This window comes from Mytilus edulis, chromosome 1 (genome assembly GCF_963676685.1).
Source record: "Mytilus edulis chromosome 1, xbMytEdul2.2, whole genome shotgun sequence".
NCBI classification, from domain to species: Eukaryota; Metazoa; Mollusca; class Bivalvia; order Mytilida; family Mytilidae; genus Mytilus; species Mytilus edulis.
Window position 1 is genome coordinate 52,110,271 of NC_092344.1, and position 27,972 is coordinate 52,138,242.

General features: G+C 32.0%; 2 protein-coding genes across 2 annotated transcripts; both read left to right on the plus strand.

Annotated features, from left to right (window-relative positions):
* The first annotated feature begins 7,020 nt into the window (after positions 1 to 7,020).
* Positions 7,021 to 13,326, plus strand: LOC139484794 (uncharacterized). The gene is made up of 5 exons (XM_071268763.1): positions 7,021 to 7,335; positions 9,372 to 9,450; positions 10,559 to 10,604; positions 11,150 to 11,284; positions 13,026 to 13,326. Exons 1-5 carry the CDS (start codon positions 7,304 to 7,306, stop codon positions 13,088 to 13,090), a joined length of 357 nt encoding a protein of 118 aa, XP_071124864.1. The 5' UTR covers positions 7,021 to 7,303; the 3' UTR covers positions 13,091 to 13,326.
* Positions 13,327 to 14,476: 1,150 nt separating this feature from the next.
* Positions 14,477 to 26,902, plus strand: LOC139521839 (uncharacterized). The gene is made up of 5 exons (XM_071315529.1): positions 14,477 to 14,712; positions 22,664 to 22,756; positions 24,011 to 24,199; positions 26,407 to 26,499; positions 26,804 to 26,902. Exons 2-5 carry the CDS (start codon positions 22,691 to 22,693, stop codon positions 26,900 to 26,902), a joined length of 447 nt encoding a protein of 148 aa, XP_071171630.1. The 5' UTR covers positions 14,477 to 14,712; positions 22,664 to 22,690.
* The last annotated feature ends 1,070 nt before the right edge of the window (positions 26,903 to 27,972 follow it).

The window sequence follows — 27,972 nt, forward strand, 5'->3', positions numbered from 1 at the left end:
GCTCTATCTCAAATATGCTTGATCACCTACAATGGCCAACATTATAATTGAGACGTATACAAACAAGACTAGTGGTACACTATAAGATTATACACCAACACATAGCAATCTACCCTAAAGATCTTCTTGTTAAATCAGACAGTAGAACAAGACATAAACATTCCAACCACTTTAAACAAATTCAAACAAATAAAGATTCTTACAAGTTCTCATTTTATCCACATACAATAGTACAATGGAACCTACTACCTTCATCAGCAATCCTTTGTACAACAGTCGACGGCTTCAAAGAGCAGATTTCTATATCTGCTCGTTCACAAATATTCTAGAAACTGCATAACATGTACATAGGTTTACCAAAAAATATACATAGGATAACAATCCACAAAAAAAATTATTAAATCACTGTTATATTTTACATCATTTTTCTATGCACCAATGCAATGTAACGTAATATTACTGAAAATGTATTTCTTTTAAATTTTAAATAAGCCACGCATGCAACGGCGCGTTATAGTCAAAGTTGTGACTGAGTGCGGAAATATGAAGATAGATATATAGATAGATGACGATTTCCAGATTGGTCTGGGTTGACAGAAGGATGTTCTAGCTTTACTCAGTCTTGATTTGATGTCTTTGGTGGTCCCATTTTCACTGCTTATTACACTGCCTTGGTATGTAAAGTCTTCTATTTCCTCGATACTAAAGGATCCAATCTTTATTGGAATTTTATTTGATTGTTCGTTGATTGACATGACTTTTGTTTTCTCTATGTTTATTTTGAGGCCAAGTTTGTTTGGCATATCATTCAGTCTTGAAGTTTTCTTTTGCATTTGTGTTCTGTTACTGGATAGTAAGCAAATGTCATCTGCAAAGTCCAAATCTTCAAGAAAGGAGTTGAGTGTCCATCTTATCCCAGTGTTTCCATTTCCTAAGGTTGATCTCATACACCAGTCAACAACTATAAAGAAGAGAAGAGGAGAGATTTCGCATCCTTGTCTGACGCCTGTATCCACTGAGAACCAATCATAAAGCTTTTCATTGTGTAATACACTACATTCATACTTGTCGTAGAATATTTTTATCAGCTTGACTATTTTTTGAAAAGGGGGTTCTAGCGAAGCACTTATGCATACAGAGGAAATGTCCGAAAACAAAATATCATTTTCTGCATAAAATGTTCCAAAAAATGTTCATGGTTAAACCGTTATCAGCGATAGGTTGACTATATTTGGTGAATGAAATTATAGGTAGGCGTGCATGTCTCTTTGACAGGGTTCATCTGAACTTAACCTATACTTACATTGATAATGTTAATTTCACGTTATATCTTTTCTCTAAGACTTGTAACTTAAAATCAACCATGATCAGTAAAATCAGCATGCTCTCTTGTTTGTTTTTCAAATGAGGAGATTTGATATTGATAATAACAAAAAGTTGAGTAATAAATAATCTTTATTAACTTCATACAATCCAAAGTATTTAACTATATGAACTTTATAATCTGTTGTAGAAATTATGCCGTAAGCTGTAAAACATGTAAGCTCAATAATATGATAATTATATTTAAAAACACAGATTATTAATTTCTGTATTATTTTGCTCTCTTGTGGAGAGTTGTCTCATTGGCAATCATACCACATCTTCTTTATTTTTATATTCAATGACAAGTTGTTTTAAGTGTTGCCATTTGTGGTTTTGTTCAATTTTCTTGATTCTTATCTAGCTGCTAAGCTTGCTTAAATATGATGCTCGCCTGGTTTTAATAGACTACCTTTTCCCTTCATCTTTATCAGCCATATGTAGTATTTCGTATATTTTTGGACAAAGCTGACTTTAGTTGGATATTCCTTTTACTTTAGCATGTTAGGTAATTTTTGGATAAAAAGCTCTTCAGCTGAATATGTTTTAACTTTTTATACATCATTAGCATTAAAATATTCGGCTTTGTGAGTTCCCGGTGAAAGTTAATACAATTAAAAAAATGAGCTTCGGACGCATGGAATTTATAAAGAGTTTTAAATTTTTAAACACTGCATGGATCGATATCACTGCTGGTGGACTATCAGTCCCTGAGGGTGTTATTAGCTCAGTACTAAATACTTCGGAGCTGAAATGATTACATCAAACCTTTTAAGTTCTCTCTTTATAATTTTAAAAATTCGTAAGGGTTCCGCGGAACCCAGTTTCTCGCGTACTTTTGCTGTTCATCGCAGGCTCAACAAAAACGAGGGAAAAATCAATAAAAATATTCCTCTTGATACTATCTTTTGATTGTAAGAAGCTTCTGTGCAAGTTTTGTAAAAATCCAGGATAGTTTATAAATCTAATAAATGTTTTAAAAACTGTAACTGCAGACTATTTAAAATTTTTTGTCAACTGAAAGAAAAACTAAGTTCATTTAAAAGTACAGATAGACAGGTACAAAATTATAGCTTTTGATCATAAACAAACTTCTGTCAGAGTTTGGTACAAATCCAGATTAGTTTAAGAAAGTTATTATATGGTTATAAAAAGTATCATCTTATCGTCTACATAAGACTCATCAGTGACGCTCATATCAAAATAATTATAAAGCCAAACAAGTTCAAAGTTAAAGAGCATTAAGGATCCAAAATTCCAAAAAGTTGTGCCAAATACGGCTAAGGTAATTTATTCCTGGGACAAGAAAATCCTTAGTTTTTCGAAAAATCCAAAGTTTTGTAACAGGAAATTAATTAAAATGACCACATTATTGATATCCATGTCAACATCGAAGTGCTGACTACTAGACTGGTGATACCCTCGGGGAAACGTCCACCAGCAGTGGCATCAACCCAGTGGTGTATCATATCAAAATAATAATTACAATTTCAAAAACTTTAACCACAGAGTGAATGTTATGTTTCTTGGCAGAAAAACTAAGTCCTTAAATACGTAAAAAATGGAATTTTATTTTACAAAATTTACTTCTGTATACTATCTTATGATCATAAACAAGCTTCTGTCCAAGTTTGGTACAAATCCAGGATAGTTTAAGAAAGTTATTAAAATTTCACTTTAACCACAGAGTGAATATTTGTGGACGCCGTCGACGACGCCGACGGAATCTAGGATCGCTATGTCTCGCTGTTTCGACTAAAGTCGATGGCTCGACAAAAATGATGAAACTCAATCTAATTAAAATTAAATCCTTGAAGTGCTCCTATTCTTGATATGTCACGCATCAAGGCGACATATCAGATCGGGAGCATTCAAGGATTTAATTTTAATTAGATAGTAAGAAATTGAGATTTCAACTGAATTTGACTATTACTTTGGGTCCTTTTTGGTCACATATCCCTGAACTATTTCGGTTCTCAATATATCCATGAATTCAAATATTTAGCTTTGTGAGTTCTTGATGAAGGTAACTCCATAAAAGAACGTCGGACGCATGCAGCTTATAAAGTGTAGTTTTCATTTTGAGTTGTATATTGGGTCAAATAGTGTTGGCCTAAGCTAAATAGATGCTGTTCCTGATACACACCATATAACCGGCTATCGGTTCGGCAGATACTGATCTGTTTCTCCAATTGCAATTTAAACCATTGTTTTATGGGTAATGTATGTGTCTGTCTTTTAGACTTAGTTTCTTACCAATTAATTATTTGACCTCATTTATACACACCATTATGGCATATCATGATTCGCGCTAATAGCTTGATTGACTCTAATTCGTGAGAGAATAAGTCAAAATACGACAGCGAGTGATTGTATAATTTTGGATATAAAATTTTAATGAAGGCCATAATTGTATAATATCAGTCAGCTGTAAAAGACATTATATTGATCGTAGAATCAGGTTGTCGTGGCGTTATTAACACATAGGTTTAATATAGTCCCCTAGAGTACCATCTATCTAGTAAAGTTATTTCTAATGTATACTTATATACCGTATTCTAATGAATAAATTATGTAACTATACTAATACTTAAGGTTGAAACCACTCTTGGTAATTAAAAGGTGACGATTTTTAGTGTTGGTATTTTGTGAATAATGCCTTTTGGCTTTTGGGCTTAATAACCAGACGTAGATCCAAGCATTTCTTTAAAAGGGAGGGGGTTCCAACCCAGGGGAAAGAGGGGGTCTAAATATATGTCCCCATTCAAATGCATTGACCGTTAAAAAAGGGGGTTCCAATCCCCAGAACTCCCTCCCTTTTGGTCACCCACTGATTACACGCGGGGAACGTGCATATCGTTTGATATTCTTACCGTTTTGTCTCAACAATGAACCTGGTGAAGGTAGGAGTTTCAATGAGACAACTCTCCATCCTAGTCATAATGTTTAAAAAAAGATAACAATTACAGGTAAAAGTATGGCCTTCAACAAAGAGCCTCAGCTCACACCGAACAGCAAGCTATAAAGGGTCCAAAAAGGAATAGTATAAAACTATTAAACAGTAAAATCAAAGGTCTATAATCTTTATTAAAAGAAAAAAAGAAAGATAGCAAAACCAAAGACCAAACTACCCCCCCCCCCCCCCCCACCACCACCACCACCAAAAAAACCCGACAACCACTGAACAACAGACTAAGGACGGGTGAATGAAAATGTAGCTGGTATAAACGTATTAACATGCAGGCGTCAACATTCACCATAACCTAAGACAGTATAACATTACAACATAAAAAGACATGTACTATTGAAGGTCAAATGTCAAGGTATAGTTAAGTTGTTGTGTTTTGGTCTTTTTTCTATACTGTACGCAATAGGTCTATACTATATTTAGTGTATGGCATGATTGTAAGGTGTACATGTCCATCAGGTAAGTGTCAACTGACCTTGACCTCTTTTTCATGGTTCAGTGGTTAAAGTTGAGTTTTTGTGTTTTGAACTGTTGTTCTCATACCGTATGCAATAAGTCAACCATATTTGATGTTTGAAAAATCCAAAGATGTACATATCAGTCTGGCATATTTTATTTGACCTTGACCTCTTTCTTTTTTTATTGCTCAATGTTAAATCTTTGGGTTTTTTTTGTCTGTTTTTCTTATACTTTTAAATAGCAATAGGTCGATTATGTTTGTTGTATGAAATGATTGTATGGTGTGTATGTCTGTCTGATAATTATCACCTGACCATGACCTCATTTTCATGGTTCATTGGTCCATCTTGAGTTTTTTCTGGTTAAGTTTCTTATTAAGATACTATATGCAAAAGGTCTACTATATTTAAAGTATGGAATGATTGTAAAGTGAACGTGTCTGTTTGGCAGGGTTTATCTTACATTGGCCTCATTTTCATGGTTCTTGATCAATGTTAAGTTTTCCTGGTTAGGTTTGTGTCTTCGATCTACAATAGGTCAACTATATTTAAAGCATGTTTTGTGTAAGGTGGACTTGTACTTCTAGTTTGGTTTATCGGACCTTGACCTCATTTTCTTTGAACATGTTAAATTGATGTGATAATTTTTGTAAAGCTTTATATTTAGGACTATCAACATAACATCATTGGTTAGTAAAGAATGCAAAAAATGTCAGCGTGTGCACTCTTAATTTATTAATGGGTTGTATGTGTGTGTGGGGGGGGGGGGGTTGGGGAGAGCAGTTAAGTTTATGAATTCTCTTGTCGTTGGTTGCTATCTGCTTTATTTGTTTTTCGTTACTTCTGTTGTTAATTAGATTGATGGTTTCGTTGTTTGCATTGTTTCACATTTTGTAATGTCGGGGCATGTTTATGTACACGTTGCGAATTTTACTCATTCATGAAGGTTGTTTGCCGTGATATGAAGTTGCTTACATCCACGACATTTGGATAGTTGTCTCATTTGGCAATCACATTATCTCAAAATAATATGAAATTCTTGTTTCTAGACATATTCTTTTTAAGAAACTTTGTATTGTGCATGTGCCTCTAAGACCTAGGCTACAGTTTCAGCCACGATAACAAACATCGGATTGCTAAAACGCCTGAATCGTATGTAAAATTGAAGCGCTTTTACGTTGTATAAGACATGTTTGTGAATAGATGTTGATCAGTCTAAGTTTGATATAGCCATGACAAAAAAACGTGCTGTGGTTGCCAATGGGACACCAGAGACCAAAATGACATAGAAGTTAGGAACTTATAAAATAAAACTTTGTTGTGTGATTGTTATTATATATAGATTATGTTGCAATTCAATAAAAGTTGTCTCATTGAAAATCGATTTAATGCAATTTATTGAATTGTAATAGGTATAATAATACCAAATTCTCTCCACCTATACATAACAAATAATCAATCATTTTACCAGTAATCCTTAGTGAACATATAGTTTCGCTATGAGAAAATTCTTTAACATTTATATTAAGCTATGTTCATAAAATATCCTTCTCATCCATCTCGTCCGACTCGTGCTGAGTATGCATGAAATATTTGCCACTGTACGATAATCAAATAACAAGATTTCATAATAAAAAAAACCATGTATAAGATATCTTATAAACTATATCCGATATCTTATAAAGTATAAAATATATTTTATAAACTATCATATATAGTATATAAGATATCTTATAAAAAAAGGCCTCTTGAATGAGGGTCGAGTACTAGGAACACTTTAATCCACAAGATTTGCTTAGAGTGGGGACTGTTTGATAGCGTATAGTTGTCTCATTGACTCATGCTCTGCGTCTCTTTTCATAAAAATAAGTAAATACGTTTTGATTACGAAATAGATGCACATTTTACAACAAGAAGTCATAAAACGAGTTTCAACAACATTAAGAAAGAAATTCAGTCATCTTTATCATATTGGTTTTACCCTTTGATAATATGATTGTCGACAGAAAAATCAATAATTATTAAACCACAATGATATACATCAAATGTGTATTGAATATTTGAACATTTAATTTTAACTGAATGGCATTTAACCAAGTATTTAAATAGGTGTTATTCTTTATTCAAGACAATGTTTGTTGTTCAGATAATTTCTTTTAATTGAAATTAATCACATACAGTTATTGAACTGGCAAATATACAAGTATACGTGTCAATGTTTCACACCATTACCAAAAGAAATAGCAATAATTAAATAATTTTAATATAAAGCAATTTTGAAGCATGGCAATATGTTATTTACTTTTTGCATGTAAGTCTAAGTGTTGGCTTAAGTGAATTATTCAAACTATTGATTATGTTTTTATTGTAATATACATGTATGAGCTCTCGCAAGTCGCATAGCAACTGTCGAGCCCTTTAATCCAGTCTGTACATACATGAACACCGGAAGCTAAAACGAATATAGAGGTGTTTTAGTGGAATATTAACAGTGTTGTTCGACCATTTATACGACATGGAGTTAACACAGCGACCAAGGACCACTGAGTAAGTTATCAACTGTGGAAAATTATCATTTGTCACTTAAAAAATTGAACAAAAAGTCAATGTATTTCGGAATGCATAGCTCAGTTGATCTGAATACTATATATCTTATAGATCTAAATACAGTAGGTTACCTAAAATGTTTGTTTTGCAAAGAAAATCTAAATGGTAGATATACTACCGCATATAACACCTATCCATATTGCAAAACGAAGTACACATATTTGTTCAGGGGATAGAAATTTATGGTCACTTATCACTTTATAAAAATTAAATGCATTACTGAGTAATTGAATTGGGTGAATTCTAGCTGCAAAATTTTTGAATCTAAGAAAATTTGATTGGAAATAATGATAAGTAAATCATGAAAGGCGAAGCATTTTTTTCTCTCCAGAATTGTATGAAAACAGACATTTCTATTCTTAAATCGATAATCTGCTTTCTAACATAGATATTTATTTATTTCTTGAACTGGTACTAGCCATACCAATTGATGACACTGTCACAAACTACCTCGTATGCCTGTTATTTAAGTTGTAAGGATTTATCACTAACATCGGAGTAAATATATCGAAATCCACAATTTCAGATTGCACTTCAAGTTAATGTGCATGTAACATATGTTATTAAACTGACAATAGTACTTTATTTATTTATTTTTTCTAACAAATGGATACAAAAATATCTTAATAGGTCAAGTGAAACCCGTTTTCGTGACAGTCATAATTTTCCATTGATTTCTGGTGTCAAATTATAGAATGTTTTCTATTTTCATTTCATTCAATTTGTCATTGTCTATGTCTATATTACACTTTAAAATAACGTCCCATTTCTTGTCTTAATTCTTAGTATTTTGTTCGTTTCTAGCTAATTGCGCAATATTACGCATATTATAAGGTTAATGGCACAAGATTTAATGTAGGTTGGTCACAAATTGAAAGAGATAAAAATTCGGACGTCATGTTGATTTATTTACTAAAACCTGCTTGGTTTTTTTTCCATATGCATTATTGATATACTTCAACATGAAACAATATCATGAATAAATCCCAATTGGTGTTCTATCCGACTAAAACTGCAAGTCATTCCATAGAGCATTTGTTATAGAAGGGTTATCAAATGCTAAAGAAAATGCTAAAATCAGTTGTTGATCACTTCAAAATGCTGGTGTACACTTTTGTAAACTTAAGTTTTGATTTATCAAATCATTCTGGTAAAACCAGCGTTCCTCAAATTGCTACCAATTCTATATTTTTCAATCGTTTTGATAGCATTAATGTAGATTCATGGCATACCGCCATCTTGGATTGTATATTTTGGATAATCAGCAAGATTTCTTCATACAAATAAACAGTCTTACCAATAAAATTTGCAAATCAGTCTACACATTTGCAAATAACTAGACTGATTGTGTACTGACACCTTTTTAAAACATATTATAAAATCTACCTTCTATCAATTTATTGCAAACTTCTATCTCATAGATTTCTTTTTATGCACAAAAATGTGTTTTTTCATGATCATTCTAAGCAAATTTAGGCAAGACCCCTAGCTTGGAAATTGCATTGTAAAACCTTCATTTTGGCAAAGTATAAGAAAACTCTCTCTCGGGGAAACATATACCGATGATCTACCTTAAGTTAAGCACCCAGCGTGATTAGTTCTGTTGAAAAGTGACACTTTATAAAATTTGGTGCGTCCAGAGCGCATATCTAGATTGGCCTTGTTTGGGAACGCTAAAACCGAAACATCTGAGTCTGACAATGATGTAAAAATACATGAGTATCAGAGTTTATGATTAATAAAGTGACTTTAGAATGTACAAAACGTTCGGATTACTAGTATCTAAAAATCATTTTGAAAATTGCACGTCTGTGACGTTGTGAACACCATTGCCGTTGGCAACTATTCTAAAGTCATACATAGTACGAGGTGCAGATATAAGAGAAGCCAATGGCTTTTTTTTGGTTTTTGGTTTGTTAATTTAATGTTTTAGTGTGATTTAAATTTTAACAGTCGTATACTATGTCTGTCCACAGCATGACGTTTTGGTCGAGATATGACCCAGTTCGACAACCAAAAGGAAACACAGACCACTGGTCAAAGTTCAGACAACGAGTAAGTGAGATTATTAGTTATAAACTGCTTTATTGTAAAGATCTGTTTGCCCATATAGGCCAATTGTACAAGAAAGGCGACTTTCAGTCACTGTAAGTACTCTTTACAGATTAGTACCATGCATGTGTTTATTGTCTTTTATTAGGATTTGTTTTGTATGATTAAAGCTGATCTGATTTTTTTTTTCAAATTGAAAATTTCCGCGTTTTTTTTTTCTTGTGAGGTTCTGTTACATCAATGACTCAAATTTGATAAAGGGGGGTCTACACTGGTTGTGAAAAAAATGAAAGACTTAAAATAAGACCTAACTACTTACTTTCATCATAAAACGACTTTTAGAAAAAAAGAAGACACCACCGACCACCATCTCAACTAGAACATACAATTTAAGGGGCTTGATATTGAACAGAGATTCATTTGGACAGGCATTTAAAATAGGTTGCGGGGTTGCATAGTATTTTGGGTAACAATATAGATGCACGATAAATTAAATGGTTTTTAAATAACAGACCATCAAGATGAGCTATGGCACTTTACAACCAGTTTCACTCGGTGGTCACAACTAAACCTTTAGAATCATCAAGCAATTGTGAATTGTAATCGTTAAAATCCAAAAACACAAATTTGAAATGAAGCAAATTAATAATATTCCAGAAGGAATATCCAAATTACAAAAAAACTGAAACCAACTAAAGCAATTGGTAACAAAATAGCACCACACTTTTTTTTAAAGAAGTATCTGATGAAATTTCACTATGCTATCTGGCTGGTTCAAATTATCAGTAACTACTGGAGGGAGGCCAATTTTACGCTAGTATTCATAAAAGGAGACAAATCTTAAACCAACTATTATAAGCCAATTGCTTAATTGTTGAATGATATCAAAATGAAAAAGATGATTTTCTCCCCTGCATGTCTAACTTTTTTCATTTTCTTTTTTTACTGTTATTTTTTTTTTGTTGCCTAAAATTCAGTCGAGGCAGTTGCCTCGTCTGCCTCATCGGTATACTAGTATAGTAACGGCAGTTCTATCTTTAATTTTTTTTTATTGTATACTGGTATGTTGTATTGTATTAATCAAATGAGTGTACTAATTTCTACATTGCAGACTAGTGTTTCAATGGGACCAAATGTTAGAGCTCAAGATTTAATGAGTAAGTACCTAAGTTATATTCTTAAACATTGTTTTGTATCGCTAAAACAATATATTTTCATTATTATAAAGGAATCTGAAGGGTGATAACTCTTCGATTGAATTCTTAACTTCTTCTGGTGTATGGAACGGTGCTTTAGGGGCATGTAAAAGGGAGTTGAGGTCGTTGGCAAAATATTTCCTGCATTAAAAATCACTCCTAAATTGTACTGTAAATATAGCTACTAGAGCACTAGAAAATTATTATGAATATCGAAAAATTTACACATGTAAACGTGAAATTTTAACTTGATTGCTTACACATTACAAAAAGGTTTGTATTTGAAAAGGCTTTCACATTTTGAAATATCCAATATTGCCTTTGATTTGTTTTGAATCCGATTGCATCATTGCGGTTACATCTTAGATTAACTAAAACATGTACAATCGCATGGTAAATCTCGTCGCTGGACCTGCATTTTTACATATAACGACATGGCTCATGAGCGGTATTTCAAAATTATTTTGAACGGTTTGTTTTCATGAATATTTGCCTAATATTTGTAGGTCTTGGAGGAGCAGATTTCATGCAGATGAAACCAAAAAGAGGTATCAATAAAAATTTCCTCCGAAATTCTTACAGCGAAAGAGCAAAGGAAGGATTCAGATACTGGTTGATAGAACCACCAAAACCAACAAATTGTAAGTTTTAGTTCTAGATATAAATATAACGAGATGTGGTATGGTAACCAGAGAGATAAATATCCTCCAGAATGCAAATGACTATTCTTGGAAATATTTGTTAATCGCTGGACAATTATTTACATTCGGAGTAACTACGAAATTATCTATAATTCTTTTGGAAGACTTTTATTTTAAGGGTATGCATAAGTCCATTTTGCTCTTCATATGACAATAAAAGGGTGTGTTTTTTCACCCCCTAATTATTGGAGGATGAAGGAAGGTTTTCCTAACTAGTAATTTTGGGAGATCAAATGCTTGAAATTTGCATACACAATACATGTTATATGTTTGTTTTTAGTTGTTAATTGCATATCTATAATTTTGGTTTAAAACTAAGCCGAGTTCTTAAGCCAAACATCCTTCAAAACTTACAACGGCTTTTTCAAATTTCATTGATTTTTGTGAACATTATTCAGTATGAAACAAAGGAGGAATGGTGACCAAAGTGGTATTTTTGGTTACAGTATAAATACGAAAATGTTACGTGAGTGCCAATTAGATAACTATAAAAAGGAGAGTTGGTATGAGAAATGAAGATGTGGTTTATAGAACCACCAAAACTAACAAATAACTCTCCATCCAAGTCCAAATGTATAAATAGTAAACAATCACAGGCATATTTTACCAAAATTAAACCGTTGAAAAATAGAATAGTCTGCAGTTCTTATAGGAAAATCCCTTTGACATTTATAAATAACTAAAGTTGATACATGTATAGTACTCTCGTTTCAAGATAGTTAAGTATTGTAAATTTTAAGATAGACTGGTGATATGTGATGGGTTTGGTCATCCAAATGTATTTAGTTATAGCATGGAAGTATTTTATTTAACACTTCTATGGTTATAGAACGTTGACCAAAACATAGTCCGATAATGTAAGACTTCGTAGTTTCATATATCGTTTGCATCCAATGTTTTGTCATTTGATGTTGGTTTTTTTTACTATCAATGCATGGTTCAGCATTCAGCATTGATAGTAAAAAAATACATTCGATAAAAACCTAGAATGCAAACGATATGAAAGAGGGCCTGGCGAAAGTTACCAGAGTGACATTTAAATTCATAGATCGAAAATAAACTGACAACGCCATGGCTAAAAATAAAAAGACAAACACAAATAATAGTACACAAGACACAACATAGAAAACTAAAGCCTAAAGACCAAAAACTGGGGGTGATATCAGGTGCTCCGGAAGGGTAAGCTGATCTTGCTCTACATGTGGCACCCGTCGGGTTGCTCATGTTATTACAAACCCGGTTAATAATCTAATTCGGTAGGTGACATTCGTGAAAAGGGAACGGGATTGTAGTTACAACTTAAGGAACATATCCGATATCATCTGTGAAAACCTACGAAGTCTAATATTATAGAACTAATCAATCTCAGGATGTGCACTCTTTTTAATTTATAAGTTCATTTATTGAAATTATACTTATACTTTGTTTATTCCAAACAAACTACATGAGTTGTAGACCTTATTTTCTCAACACACATGCATATTTTATAGAGATACAACCTGTTGATGAACGTTTACATTTTGTCTCGGCTTCATGGGACGTAGAGAACATATACCAACCCTTCTTAGTGAGAAAATATCTAACCTTTTAAGCATAAAATCTTTAAAAAAAAAGTTAGAATCGCCTTCATGACTGTACTATATATATTTCGTTTTGTTTTAAAAATAATTTTATATTGCAGTTGGAAAGTACGGTATTGGTTCATACAAGACAGTACTGGGAATAGGAAATGCACCAAGAACATAATCGTTGGAAATATGACGTAGTCTTTCGTTCTTTGTTGCACTCTTTGTCATTTTTATAAGACTAGTTTTTACCATGACGATCTTATGTGTCAATCATTCATACCAAAGCAGTATTAGAATACAATATGTGTTGTTGAAATAGACAAATAGAGTCGTTATTTTTTTTTTATATATTTGTTATCAATTCAATATTTATTGTAAAAAAAAAGTTAGATAAAAATAAAAATAAAAATTGTGTTTAATTTATTTAAGACACATTATAAATTCCAAGTGTGTGGTAAATACTGAATGCTCGTGTCAAAAAGATGTCACCAAAAAGTGTTTCAAACGCACAAAATTTATAAAGAACTATGTATTTTCTTTTCCACACAAATATGGCAAGTTACAGAACAGTTACAATATTTTTAATGTGGCGTTGTCAGTACTGAAATTTGACAAAATTTAGAAATAGAAAAATATGAAGATGTTGTATGATTGACAATGATACAACTCTCCTCAAGAGACCAAATGACACAGAAGAATACAACTATAGGTCACCGTACTACGGGGCGCCGAATGGGACTCTTGTGTTTTTGTCGACAAAATTCAATTTTGTACGGACAAAAGTGAGTTTTGTTCAACAAAAACGAGTTCAGTTTAACAAAATTTGTAGCATACTACAAATTTCAATTTTGTCATACAAAATTATCTTTCGGTGGACAAAAGTTAGTTTTGTCATGACAAAATTCATTTTTGTAACACAGACTTTACTTTTGTTACCTAATTTGAATATTGGGCGACAAAAGTCAATTTTGTATGCAAAACAGGTTTGGTTTGGATTCTGTGAACTAATTTGCATACAAAACTGAGATTTTGTCACAACATTCAATTTTGTGTTTATTTTTGTGTAGACAAAATTGAGTTTTGTTAAATCGTGAGAAATGAAAATTTAACACAAAAGTCAATTTTGTGCCACAAGAGTCAATTTTGTGTCACAAAAGTCAATTTTGTCTTCACAGAATTCACAAAATTGTATTTTGTGTGACAGAATTCAATTTTGTCATGACAAAAATGAATTTTGTCATGACAAAAATGACTTTTGTAATGACAAAATTCATTTTTGTCGACAAAATTCATTTTTGTCATGACAAAAGTCATTTTTGTGTCACAAAATTCATTTTTGTCATGACAAAATTGACTTCTGTCACACAAAATTCAATTTTGTGTTTATTTTTGTGTGGACAAAATTGACTTTTGTGACACAGAAGTGAATTTTGTAATGACAAAATTCATTTTTGTCGACAAAATTCATTTTTGTCATGACAAAAGTCATTTTTGTCATGACAAAAGTCATTTTTGTAATGACAAAAGTCATTTTTGTTGTGACAAAATTTAATTTTGTGTTTATTTTTGAGTTTTGTTAAACAGAAGTGAAAATTTAACAAAGAAGTCTATTTTGTGTTACAAAACTCAATTTTGTATCACAAAACTCAATTTTGTATCACAAAACTCAATTTTGTATGCAAATGAATTCTCTCATCACGAAGAAGTAAGAAGGCCTCTCATTGGATATAGTAACCGCGGGTCTCGCAGGTTCAAGGATACATCATATGGATTATGCGCTATTCTGCAAAAGACTGAAAAGTAAGTATAGATACCTTATTAAGTATGTAATATAGCAAATATAGGACATTTTGTACAATATTGTTTATTCTAATATGACGTCCTTCTTTGGCTAACACTGTGTAATGTATATATAAATAGGATACATCCGACGTCAGTTGTTTTATACGAATTTCGCGAAATCGCACATGTTTTCTATTTGTCAGGATTTAAAGGAAAGAACAAAAAAAACTTGTTTGAAACACAGTCGCTTGAATTTAAGTGATATATGTATGGCAAAAATACTGTTATATGTAATATTATACATATAACAGTATTTTTTTTCCATACATGTATCACTAAAATTCAAGCGATTGTGTTTCAAGCGAGTTTTTGTTCTTTCCTTTAAATCCCGACAAATAGAAAACATGTGCGATTTCGCGAAATTTGTCTATTTTAACCACACGCATTGTTATCGAGAAGCAAGCTTATTTCACCATTTCCAGTTTTCAGACGTGAAATAATATTTTACAATTTTAACCTACTTTTCCTTGTTCCCAAAACTACCCAAACTTCATCCCCACGGTTCATGTTCAAAGGGGACTGTTCAATATTCATCATCAGAGGGATTGGCTGGTGCATTCAATATTTTGTATCATAAAAAAAATGGATGCGAGCATCCATTTGAATTTTAAAAAATTTTCACCGCCCATCTAAACATTTCTGTAAAAAAATTAGTTGCCATTTATTACAAAAAAAATCTATAATTCTAAGCTTGTTTCTCTTTTTTGAAATCATATGTACCTGAGAATCACCAAATAAGCTGGAGGTGGAGTACATGTATACCACCAATTTATGTATGTTATATAGTTATCAAAATCATTTAAAAATATATTTTCGGTATACTTTTTTTTCTATGGACTCTCATTTAAGTCCCACCCTATTCAACATTTTCATAAATGATCTACCTCAAATTTTTAAACAGGATGACTGTGATCCCTTGAAAATAGAAGACAAATATTCGAAGTCTCCTATTTGCTGATGATATTTTGATAATGTCTGAAACTAAAGAGGGTCTTCAGTCAAGTTTAAACCATTTGTCTCAATACTGTGATAAATGGCAGGTAACTGTAAATTGAAAAAAAACTAAAACTATGATTTTAACAGTTTAAGCACAAGTAACAATAGGAAAAATCTTAACCATTCCTTTAATTATAATGGTGATAAATTAGAGCAAATGGAAAAGTTTAAATTTCATGGTAATATTATTAGTCAGAATGGAAATCTTATTCATTCAACACAAGAATTAGCCAAAAAATCTATGAAAGTAATGTATTCTATAAAAACATATTGTAATTCGATTCATCAGACTCCTGTAAATTTGTCAAACCATTTATTTAACTCACTCTTCAGACCTATATTAACTTATAACAGTGAAATATGGTATATGGATGCATACTCATCCTTTTATTAAGCTTCAATTAAAGGAGATAAAAATAACAAAAAAGTAGGTACTCTTAATTTCATTGACAAAAGTCCACCTGATAAAGTACTAAATAAATTTAATAAGTTAACTTTAGGAGCAAAAAAATGCTCTTGAAATATAGCTGCTCGATCTGAATTAGGCAGCTACCCTATTGATTGCTTTATAAAAAGACAAACTCTTCTTTTTCATGATAGACTATTAAGGGAAGAAACTAGTCCCTTACTAAAAGAGACACTAAATTTGGCAAAAACTTTACATAATGCAGGTATTTATTCTTGGTACTCCTATGTAAATCATGTCAGAAGTCAAAATGATTTAGAAATTGTTAACCAAAATAAGGATAAAAATAATAGGCTAATATACAAACAAAATCTAGAAAACTCCTATGAAAATTTATATAATGATAAAATATTAAATTTACAAAAGAATAGCAAACTCCAACTTTTTAAAAAAATAAAGAAAAGCTATAACTTTGAACCATACCTACTTTCTCAAAACTTTGAATATAGACAACTAATTTCTAAATTTCAAATAAGTGACCACTGCTTATTAATAGAAACTGGAAGATCTATACAGGAAAATTCCCAGAGATTTAAGACTATGTACACATTGTGATGTACTAGATGATGAGTTTCATTTCTTTTTTAAATGTAAAATAAAGGAACATTTAAGAAAAGAATTTTTAAATGAAAATAAATGTAATAACTTAAATGATATAGATAAATTAAAACATATCCTCAATCCTGAAACAAAACAGGACACTTGCAAATTAGGCTCCTTTTTAAAAAATTCACTAACACTGAGGGCAGGGAGTCCTTGATATAATTTGAATCTCTTATATATATATTGATTTAAAAAAAAGACAAATTATAGTTCAAAGTGTCTCCGTTGTTTATTTTCATTGTTTTATGTTAACTGTATATTATGTATAATGTTTTAAGCCATTGGTCCATATGGGCGTAAAGTGCTTTTCAATAAAGAAAATTATAATATAAAAAAAGAAAAAAAAGAAAATTCATTATAGAATGCACCACCAAACTGTTGACAGTCAGAAATGCTCATTTATTGTCCCCTCTAAAAAAAAACAATAGACCACTTTCGAGTTCATCCGTCACCGGAAAAAACTCGTCAATTATACGCGCCTTTATCACCGTCAATTGTGCGTTTAGGGGCGTCGTCACTTCCTTCCAATGTTGAGCGAGTGGTTGGAAAACTATAATTCTATATTGTACGAATTATTCGGCAAATTGAATTCTCAAAATTGACAATCAACACTGCTGTCATTAGGGAATTGTCAGTAAGTACCTACAGAGCAACCATTATTTCTAGTTTATCCTGCACAAAGACGATCACCAAGACGCTTGATGAACGTAAATAGTGCAGGGATACAGGCGAGCCCCTCTATCTGGTAAATGACGTCATAAAGGCGTGCATAATTGACGAGTTTTTGCCGGTGACGGATGAACTCGAAAGTGGTCTATCCTGGAATTCAGTGGATATGATTAGTGACTTATTACATTTATATATAGATGCAGTATAATTTATCAACTCACAAACAAAGGTTTTTTGATTTATCAACCAGAATATAGCCCATCCTACAATATCTGTTTTTATACGCCCGTAAAAACTTTGACCGGATGTATTATGGTATACACATGTCGGTTGTCCGTCCGTCTGTCTGTCCGGCGTAAACATGTCGCACCGTAACTTGAGAACAACTTATCCAAATTTAATGAAACTTAATATAGTTGTTTTTTATGATGGTCAAATGATCTGTATACTTTTTTGTGAAAATTAGATTTAAACTTTTTGATTTACGACACTTTGTAACTGAAACAGGAGTGTGTTGTTTTCACATGTCGCACTGTATCTTAAAAACGATTCTTGATTATGGCTTAAAACTTAAAACACTTCTTAGTTATATTAATCTTAATATCTGTATACTTTTTGTTGATAATTCAAAATTTCATTTTTGAGTTATTGTGTATTTTGTAAAAAAGGGGGAGGTTTTTTTTTACATGTCGCGCCATATCTCAAAATCTATTTATGATTATTGCTACAAACTTTACACACTTCTTTGTTATATTAATCTTAAGATCTGTATACTTTTTGATGATGATTCAAAATTTCATTTTTGAGTGATTGAGTATTTTGTAAAAAAGGGGGAAGTTTATTTTACATGTTGTGCCGTATCTGTAACAATTTATGATTATTACTTTAAACTTTACACACTTCTTTGTTATATTGATCTAAAGATCTGTATACTTTTTGGTGATGATTCAAAATTTTATTTTTGAGTTATTGAGTATTTTGTTAAACAGGGGAGTTTTTTTTACAATTTTGTCGCGCCGTATCTCAAAAATAATTTATGATTATTGCTTAAAACTTTACACACTTCTTTGTTATATTAATCTAAAGATCTGTATACTTTTTGGTTTTGATTCAAAATTTTATTTTAGTGATATTTAGTTTTTTGTAAAAAAAACAAACCAGGGTCTGGGGTTTCCCGCCCTGTCTCAAAAACTATATATGGTTATTGCTTAAAACTTTCTCAGAAACTATTTATGAGTATTGCATATAATTTCGACATAAGACGTCGGGCGTATCATGAGCTCATGGCGCAGCTGTTTATTTCTACTGGGGGACACATAGGTACATTTACAGGGGAGTGAAACAATAGGCTTGCGCGCATCTTTCTTAGTTTAATGCATATGAAATTGGAATAAAAAAATTGTAGAAAGGTACAAACTTGTGACAAAAAAAAATATTGCAGTTTAGACAGTATATATATATGAATCCATCCTAATTTGAAAATGAACTTTAGTTTTAAAAGGGACTACTTAAAATCTATCAGTCTATCTTTGAAAATGACCATTACCTTTTTAAATCAAATGGGAAGCTATATCCATAATTGTACTGTTCTTACAAAGTGCGCAGTTTATTTTCATTAAGATTTTTATGCTCAAATGATATGAACTTAATTATTATGTAAAAAAAAATAGACTTTTCATTTGGAATTAAATTCATATAGACTATAGTTAACATTAGAAAATGTCTAACTTTTTCAAATTATGTGAGATTTTCATACAACTTGTCTCCTTTTTCAATATTTTTATACTGTTCTTACATCATGTACATATTGGAAAATTTGTTTTTCATTTATATTTATTGGTGTCAAATTTTATCCTTTTAAATCAAAAGAGAAAATGAGAATTTTCAGTTAGGACTAAATTCAGATACTAATAGTCAACTTTGAGAATTTCTGTAACTTCATAAAATGACCTGAGATTTTCATAGAATAAGGCCATTATGTCATGTTTATACTGTTCTTACAATACATGTAAAATCTTAACTCATTTAGAGATATATACTACATGTTGAATAGGCAAATTCTACAATTGTTTTCAGTAAATCATGACTGTCAGTGATAGCAACTGTTATTTTTTTCAAGTCATAAGATTGTTACAGACCTTTACAAGCATACTCCATGCAAATTAGTCCTAAATATTACATTTTGTGATTACTTAACACAAGATTTGAAAATTTGAAGTTAAATGCAAATGGAATTAAACTATTTGATAGGAAACAATTGTTGATAAATAATACTCCAAATTGACAACAACACTTCAAATTAGATACCAAGCTAGGCTTTAGAACAATTTCATGTATCATATAATAGTAAAACGAACTCAATTTACATTGTAAAGAAACTTTAATTTTCTATATTTATCTTATCTATTTAGAACTCTATTGCTAATTTCACTTTTCATTGTTTCTCTCACCATGACGTCAAATTTAATGCACCACTTTGAGTACTTCAGGGATGAATTTCTGTATAAAAATTGTCCTGATGAAGCCTGCCTTGCAGGCGATACATGTAGACCACAGCAAATAAAATTGCAGACCATTTGAAGTGTTGTTGTCAATTTGGAGTATTATTTAAATGTTGCATTCATTTGCATAATTTGACAACCCGGCATATCAAGGTATCCACTTCAGGGACTCTATCGAAATGATTCACACAGGCGTTGGTTCACCTCTTGGAGTTTAGTTGTTGATAAAGTTAATGAAATATTTAATGTTTTATATATATTAAAATGTTAATTGAATATTTTATATATAAATTAATAGAAATAAGGTTGAGTCCCCCATTAACAGTTTGATTTTTCCCAACAAAAAAGCTAGGGTCTGCCCCTGTCACTATTCTTAGTAAAAAATGATTTTGCCCTGCCCAAGTTTGCACATGCCAATCTCGCAGATAAATATTGAACAGTCCCTAAATAAAACCACATTTAAAAGAATGTCTGTTTCCCCTCCCCCGGGTCTACCCTTTGTAAACAGACCAGGAAGGCAGGTTCTTTTTTTTTTTTTTTTTTGAACTGGTAGTGATTGTCATAGCATGGTCACATGAATAGACCACTTTCAAGTTCATCCGTCACTGGAAAAAACTCGTCAATTATACGCGCCTTTATCACCGTCATTTTTGCGTTTAGGGGCGTCGTCACTTCCTCCCAATGTTGAGAGAGTGGTTGGAAAACTATAATTCTATATTGTACGAATTATTCGGCAAATTGAATTCTCAAAATTGACAATCAACACTGCTGTCATTAGGGAATTGTCAGTAAGTACCTACAGAGCAACCATTATTTCTAGTTTATCCTGCACAAAGACGATCACTAAGACGCTTGATGAACGTAAATAGTGCAGGGATACAGGCGAGCTCCTCTATCTGGTAAGTGACGTCATAAAGGAGTGCATAATTGACGAGTTTTTGCCGGTGACGGATGAACTCGAAAGTGGTCCATTGTTTGACTTGTCCAGTCCAGGCCACTTATCAGTTGTTTGTGCTCAATTTTATTGTATTTAATTTTATTTAGATTATCAATCCTTCAGCTTTCAAGCACTTTCCAAAAATTGAAACAAATTATTTTCAGGAAAGGGGGGGGGGGGGGGGAAAGGGAAACAAACATATTTTTAATTTTGGCCTAGCAAGTTTTTAAATATCATATCTTATGAACTTTTAAATTTAATCCAATTCAATTATCGGAAAAGTAATGCCCTTAAATATTGTTACTATGACAGTAAAAATTAATAACAGCTGTGACAACATCTTATAACACATAAGAATTGGTTTATTAATTTAAAACCATCTAAAATATGTATTAAAGATAATTATAAATATTCAATGCATATATTTTATTTTTGTCCTTGAGAGATAATTCCTAGGATATCTGTTAAAGATGTCTAAATTGACCAATAAGGCTAAAAAAAAATTATTATTCATTTCTAGAGACAAATGATACTAATTGATATTTTTCTTCAATTTGAGTAATTTTAAATCTTCTATTAATATCAAACATGCATACCATACTATACTTTTGACAACTATCAAGAACTGATGACCTTTTGCACACAATGTCAAAATTGAGCACAACAACGGATGTTATGATTTTTTTTTATTTACGCAAGAGAACATCGTGAGGATAAGGGGATACAAGTATCTACTAAATTAACACAATCAACTTTGACCACATTTATTTGAAGAACTGGCCCAACTGGAAAAAAGTTTGTTACATTGTCGAGAACTGATAACACTGATAGAGATTACAAAGGACATTTCGTTGAGCCGGCAAATGACGATGGCCTTCTTTAAATAATGGAGTGTATTGCTGCCGAGTAGAGCAAGGCGGAAAAAAAATAATGGTGATTGTTGTAAAAAATAAACAAAAAATAACGAAAACACATGAACTCTTCCTACAGAAGGGACTGATCATTTAACTTTAAAAGGGGGGGGTCATGTTTTTTTTCTGGCCAAATATTTATTTTTAAGACACGTCACAACAAATTATTTTTTCAAACTTAACAGGGGGGAACTGAACACGAAACATGTGAAATAAAATTGTGAAACGAGAAATAAGATCATAAATATTAAAGCAATAAGTGATAGAAGTTATTATTCAGCCATTATTGGAGATCATGCAGTCATTATCAATGATCATGGATACTTTGAGTCACATTTTAGTGCTGGGCTGACTTATAAATCATTTCTGGCCTACTTTTCAATCAAATGTGTGATATTTTAAGCACGAGAAATTGAAGCTAACTGACACGAAAAATGGGAAATATTTAAGGGGAAACACGAAGCACACACACTGACCCTAACACAAGAAAAGGAGAAATAAAATGTCTAAACACGAAAACACAGTAAATTAAAACAGTTGGAAACCTTGCACGAATATAACCCTTCACCACCCTCTTAACATTATTTTTATGGTATGCATCCTCCCTCAGAATATTTTTTCTTCTTCCTTTGAATATTTTTTTCCCTCAAAATTTAGAATCAATTATATTTTTGTGTTGGCAAACAAATTATAAAAATTAAAAGGCTCTTGAGCAAGTAATCGTCATGGATAATCAGTTGTATAGATTCTGAAATTGTAATTGATAATTTTTAGTAGATTTTCCTATTGAATGCATAAAAAAATGATTTTTTTTTTATTTTCAAAGAAAGCTTTGCCGAACAATTGAGTTGTGATGAATGAGAATAATGATCCTCCACCACCTGCTAACAACAGTGTGTTGTTGCAACAATTTGGACAGGTAAGAATTTAATATATGAATGAAACTGAACACCATGAGACAGAGTAATTTGTTTGTACATTAAAGTCTGCCTAAACCAACAATTTTGATAACTGAAATTCTGTCCAAACTTTCAGGGATCACTTTAGGCTGCCACTTGGCTTCATTGACACAGTAAAATGATAAAGAACGCACTGAAACATTTACTGTGGGCCAGATAGACGCAGTACCGATTCTAAGGGTGCATGGTTTATCAAACAATGCCTTTACATAATTGCTGTTATCCTTGGAATCTTACTTAGAGGCCACCATTACTATGTATCGCATATTTTGTTGTTGTTGAACTGACCCCTTTTGTCGGAGTTATGTGACTAATTGACTATTTCTTATTATTGTACACTAAGGGAACATTTTGTGGATGCAATTCCTCATCGACCACTAATCCGATTTCTTTAAATTTTTCAGGATCGCTAGTTTCCATAAGTACTACATCATACTGCACCTCCATTTTAATATCAACCAATTTTGTTGGAGTTACATGTATGGGACCATACTGTTCTTATCCCCCCCCTGTACATTGACGGGGGCATTAAGCTTTACCCTTGTCTTTATGTACATGTATATATGAAAAATAGTTGGGTCCTGTTCTATAACTAATGTTTGCCTCAACCAAGGCAAATGATTTAAAACTTATACACAAATGTTTATTACGTACTACAATGTACACAATACAGATCAGGTTCAAATTTAGGTACTGTCACTTTTGCCGTTCTTGAGTTGTGCCCCTTTTTACCTGAGAAAAGATAGTATATGAAATGCTAAGTACCATAAAACACAGATCTTGTTCCTATTTGGGTGGCGTCACTTTCACTGTTCCTGAGTAATTCTCCTTTTCCATTTTGTTCTTGTCCCGATTATGCATGATTCAATCCATTTTGCCCGCATGGACATCCAAGTCCTTTAATACACATTCTTCATTTATTTATTTTCCCCGAGTTGTAGTTTGAATATCCTATAAATGAACAGGAAATGGTTTGGGACATAAATTGAATCATTTTAAGTGAATGGTGCAGAAGCTTAGCAAAGAGGCAAAGATCTATATTTATAGAGTTTCGTATGCACCCCCACCCCCCGTAAGATGACAGGGGCATTAAGATTTACCCTTGTCCATCTGTATGTCCATCTGTCTGTCCTTCCGGCATATTCCCTATTAATTTATTAGTTTAAATTTTACTAATTAAATATTTAATGTTCTATCTATCCTTTTTCTGCCAGTTCCTGCAGACTATTCAACCATTGCTTGCCACTCAATCTTCATCAGCATCAGATGCTTTGTCAATACAGTCTGAAGTAACTCAACCAGAGAGACAGTCACAGATTGCATCACAGACTGAGAGCTCAAAGCAGTCACATCCAAGGCAGATCTTTTCCCCAAGCCGTTTACGTATACCATCGGCAAGGATGGTAAGATAATTGCTTATTTTATGCCGCCTTTTATTGCCCCGTCTTGATGGGTTGATGTAAGTTTTACCTTCTGTTCTGTCTGTAGGTGCTAATGTATGTCCTGCATATTTTCCTCAGCTAATACTTTGGAATTTTCCATGTCCATGAGAATGGTTTGAAATTTGATGTTTAGCATGAGTTGTACTCTATTTTCCAGACATTTTTAGCTCGCCTTCCTCAAAGGTAGGGTGAGCTTTTGCAATCACCTTGCATCCAATAGTTTGCATGATTGTTTCTTAGAGTATTCTGCACAAAATGATTGTTAAGATTTTCAGAAAGATCGGTTGACAGATGTTGGAGTTATGGCCCCTGAAACATGTAGGTTAAGGTAATTAGTTGAGGGATTCAGGTTCCTAGGCGCCTCTAGTTTATATAATTTCATTGAATTTCAGTGTTACATTTTTGTGAACTAAAACGTAAGAACTGTCCATGGGAATGATTAAAAAACGTGCATACAGCGTCAGCATGAGGGTTTGTAATGTGTGTTTTTGCAACTTTCATTAAGGTGGAATGTCAATATCCTGTTCACCAAACTTTTTTTAGGCGTTGACATTCATGTTCTTTGGACAAATCAAAAAAATTTGTTTTTTTAAATTTTATCTTAATTCTTAAACTTCATCAAGAGCTAGTATGTTTTCACGTCTGTCTGTCCATCAGTCACCGCAAATCAGTTTTCCACACTTTTTTAAATCGTGCTTGAAGATATTGATTTGATATTTGGTATATAGTTTAATAAACATGACCAGTTACAGATCAAGTTCAAATTTGGTTTATGTAGGATGATTTTTTGTTGTTGTGGTCCTACTAATAAGGACTTCCACAAAAATAATCAGTTTTCTATACTTTTCAGCGTCAGGTTTATAGTTTTATTATGACTAGTTACAGATCAGTTTTGAATTATGTCCTGGTCTGATGATTTTTGGTGAAGTTATGGTCTTTGGACTTAGAGAATTTATTAATTACACAAATACTGTAAACCAGGTTATTTTCTTGCTGTCTTTTTCTTGCGATTTAATTACCAACTAAATCCACATCGACTGTTTTAAAATTACCATTTTACAATTATAAAGTGAAAAAAGTTAAATACAAAAGCATGTTGTGTCATATTTTCCTGACAATTAATATCTACCTTGAACTTTCTTAGTACATTTTAAGTTCTATTACATCAATGATTTATAATATTTGCATATGCTAGTTCTATAATTGACGCCCGTCCCCTTTTACGGCTTTCATTATACATGAACCTTAGGAATGTTAGCATGTTAACTTTATGAGTATAGTTTTTAGATATGCAATTAGTGTCATTGAGCCAATTCACGTGCAGGCTTGTTAAAACAGTTACACAATTATATGAAAGAAATGACTTGATCAAAAGAGCATCTAATGCTGTAGGTGTTGTGTTTTGTTGTTAAGGTGGTACCTAACACTACAGGGAGATAACTCTGTAAAATCGGCTGAACATTTTAATTATGTTGTGTTGTAAAAGGAATATTAGGCTTTTCCGATTGATCAAAATTGGTGTTTGTCAAATTGCTATATAACCAGTGTAATTTTTCTGACAAAACGGTTGGTTCAATTTTTTTATATTTTCATATTTTAGTTAAAGTGTCACAGAAAATACTTTGACAAAATTTTATGAAAATTAAATGAGCCAAATTTATTGTAGTGAAAGTGTTGGGTGCCACCTCAATCAGTAGACTATTTGATACGTGACAAGAAACCACTGCAGATTAACGGATTGGGGTGTGTCATGATTACATAACATTTACTGTTTTAGTGTTTATTGAGCCAATTAGTCATGTCAATTGATGTTTTAATATTTTAACAAACTTACAAATGATAAACAGTCTGTAATTTCACTTTGTCTTTTTATGAATAATTACAGATAATGTTTCAATTGGGTTCTAGTCTTATGATTTGTAGGTCCTTGGACTTAGAAAAAAGCCCAAACTATCTGTTTTCAGAACTTCTTTTTCATGTAGCTTAAAAATATTGATTTGATATACAGATTTTTGACGAGTCATGTGTTAGTCCGAGTCCATACTTGTCTTTACTGTTCAGGGTTCAACCTGTGTGGTCTTATCAACAAGCTGCACCCATTGAAGCCAGTAGGGTTCCATGTATTGTTTGCAATATATTAAGAATGCTTGATGAATGTTTGTTTTCAGAATTCTAGTGCTACATTGTCCCTTTTGAGGGCAGAGTCAAGCAATTCTGAAGATGACTTTGTGCAGCAATCAAGTATGGTGAGTATGGTAATGGTAAGTTGAGTATTTATTTGTAAGTTACATTAATTATTATATTATTTCAAGGGAAATCATGTGTAAAAAAACAACAAAATTGTGGCAGGAGACATGTCTTAAGTATTAATAATGGTTACAGTCTCTGTTCACCTGGCCTTTACATGATCTAGTTATTACCATATATACTATAAAAAAAAATCTCATGGCAGGCAGTGTTTTGCAAAAGAGGACAGCTATACTGTAAATTTGTATATATTTTTATTGATGTCATAAATAAGTTGGCATGATAATACAAATTTTCATTTGAAATATTTTTAAACAGCCTGTTCTTAGACGTCCCAAGCGCACAAGGGCAGTGGCGGTTGAAGTCAAGGGAAAGAGGAGGGGACGAGTTTATATGAAATTTAGTAATAAAAGTTAATCATACAATAGAACATTTTTATGATGTTTTTACTACAAATATTTTAAACAAACAAATGAAACTGACATGATCATGCAATAGTGTATTAAAAATACATGCTTGATTCTGACAATGGGTATTAGGGCTATTCCATTTAAACATACATCAACCCCCAGGAAGGCACTATGACAATAGGGCAGCCACCCAGAGAAGCATTTTTACAAATTTTGAAGGATTGTCCTCATCAAAACTTTGAAAAGGGCACCCACCACTAGAAGTGGTTTCAAAATGCCTTCCTGGGGGTTGATCTATGTTTAAATGGAATAGCCCTTATTATGTGACACTTTGTGAATGTTGAATGCGTGGTTAAACTCGAGATAATTACTGTGCCTATCCAATAAGCTTTGTGGTAGTAAACTACCTATTGCCTGACCAGTTTAAAAATTGTCAATACAATTTGTCCATTTAAATTGTACAACAGGTATTGTGAGAGCTATTATCAACAGGTGGTCATTTAACTACCTGTAGATTTACCTGGTTTGTTTTTGACAGAGCTAATTTAAATGAATTTAAATGAATGATACATGTAGCTAGCTTGCTTTCCTCATGTTTAATGTCCTGAATGAACTATTCTATTTAGGTATGGGATATTTTACATTAAATACACTATTTGTTCTTTCTAATAAAGATATGTATTGTATATTTATTCATTTTGCTTACAATCACAAATAAATCATTGCTGGTAAATCCCACTTTCATAATGAAGAATAAAGCATTGAAATTTCTATTCACTAAGCCATTTGTACTTTTTTTTGATATATATTGAAAATAAATTTTTAAACAGTAATTCCAATTGAAGTAGATCCTTAATATCAAATGAAACTTAGCATCACTACTATTCCATTTCAGGAATCTTAATATAACATGAAAATATATCCCATTAGAAAACACTACGCCACACATAATTCATCTTGTAGAATTATTCACAAATAATTGGGCTATCCAAAAAAATCCATTTCACAAACACTTTAATTCCATTTAGGATCAAAAACTTAAAATACATCCCACATTAAAAACACCATGAAGCAAAC

What these genes read in the sequence shown, in the direction of transcription:
- LOC139484794 (XM_071268763.1), top strand. Translation starts at nt 7,304, where the DNA reads ATGGAGTTAACACAGCGACCAAGGACCACTGA. An exon ending in GGTCAAAGTTCAGACAACGA is followed by an intron (nt 9,451 to 10,558) that starts GTAAGTGAGATT and finishes TCTACATTGCAG; the next exon opens with ACTAGTGTTTCAATGGGACC. An exon ending in ACCACCAAAACCAACAAATT is followed by an intron (nt 11,285 to 13,025) that starts GTAAGTTTTAGT and finishes TTTATATTGCAG; the next exon opens with TTGGAAAGTACGGTATTGGT.
- LOC139521839 (XM_071315529.1), top strand. Translation starts at nt 22,691, where the DNA reads ATGAATGAGAATAATGATCCTCCACCACCTGCTAACAACAGTGTGTTG. An exon ending in TGTTGCAACAATTTGGACAG is followed by an intron (nt 22,757 to 24,010) that starts GTAAGAATTTAA and finishes TTTTTCTGCCAG; the next exon opens with TTCCTGCAGACTATTCAACC. An exon ending in GTATGGTGAGTATGGTAATG is followed by an intron (nt 26,500 to 26,803) that starts GTAAGTTGAGTA and finishes ATTTTTAAACAG; the next exon opens with CCTGTTCTTAGACGTCCCAA.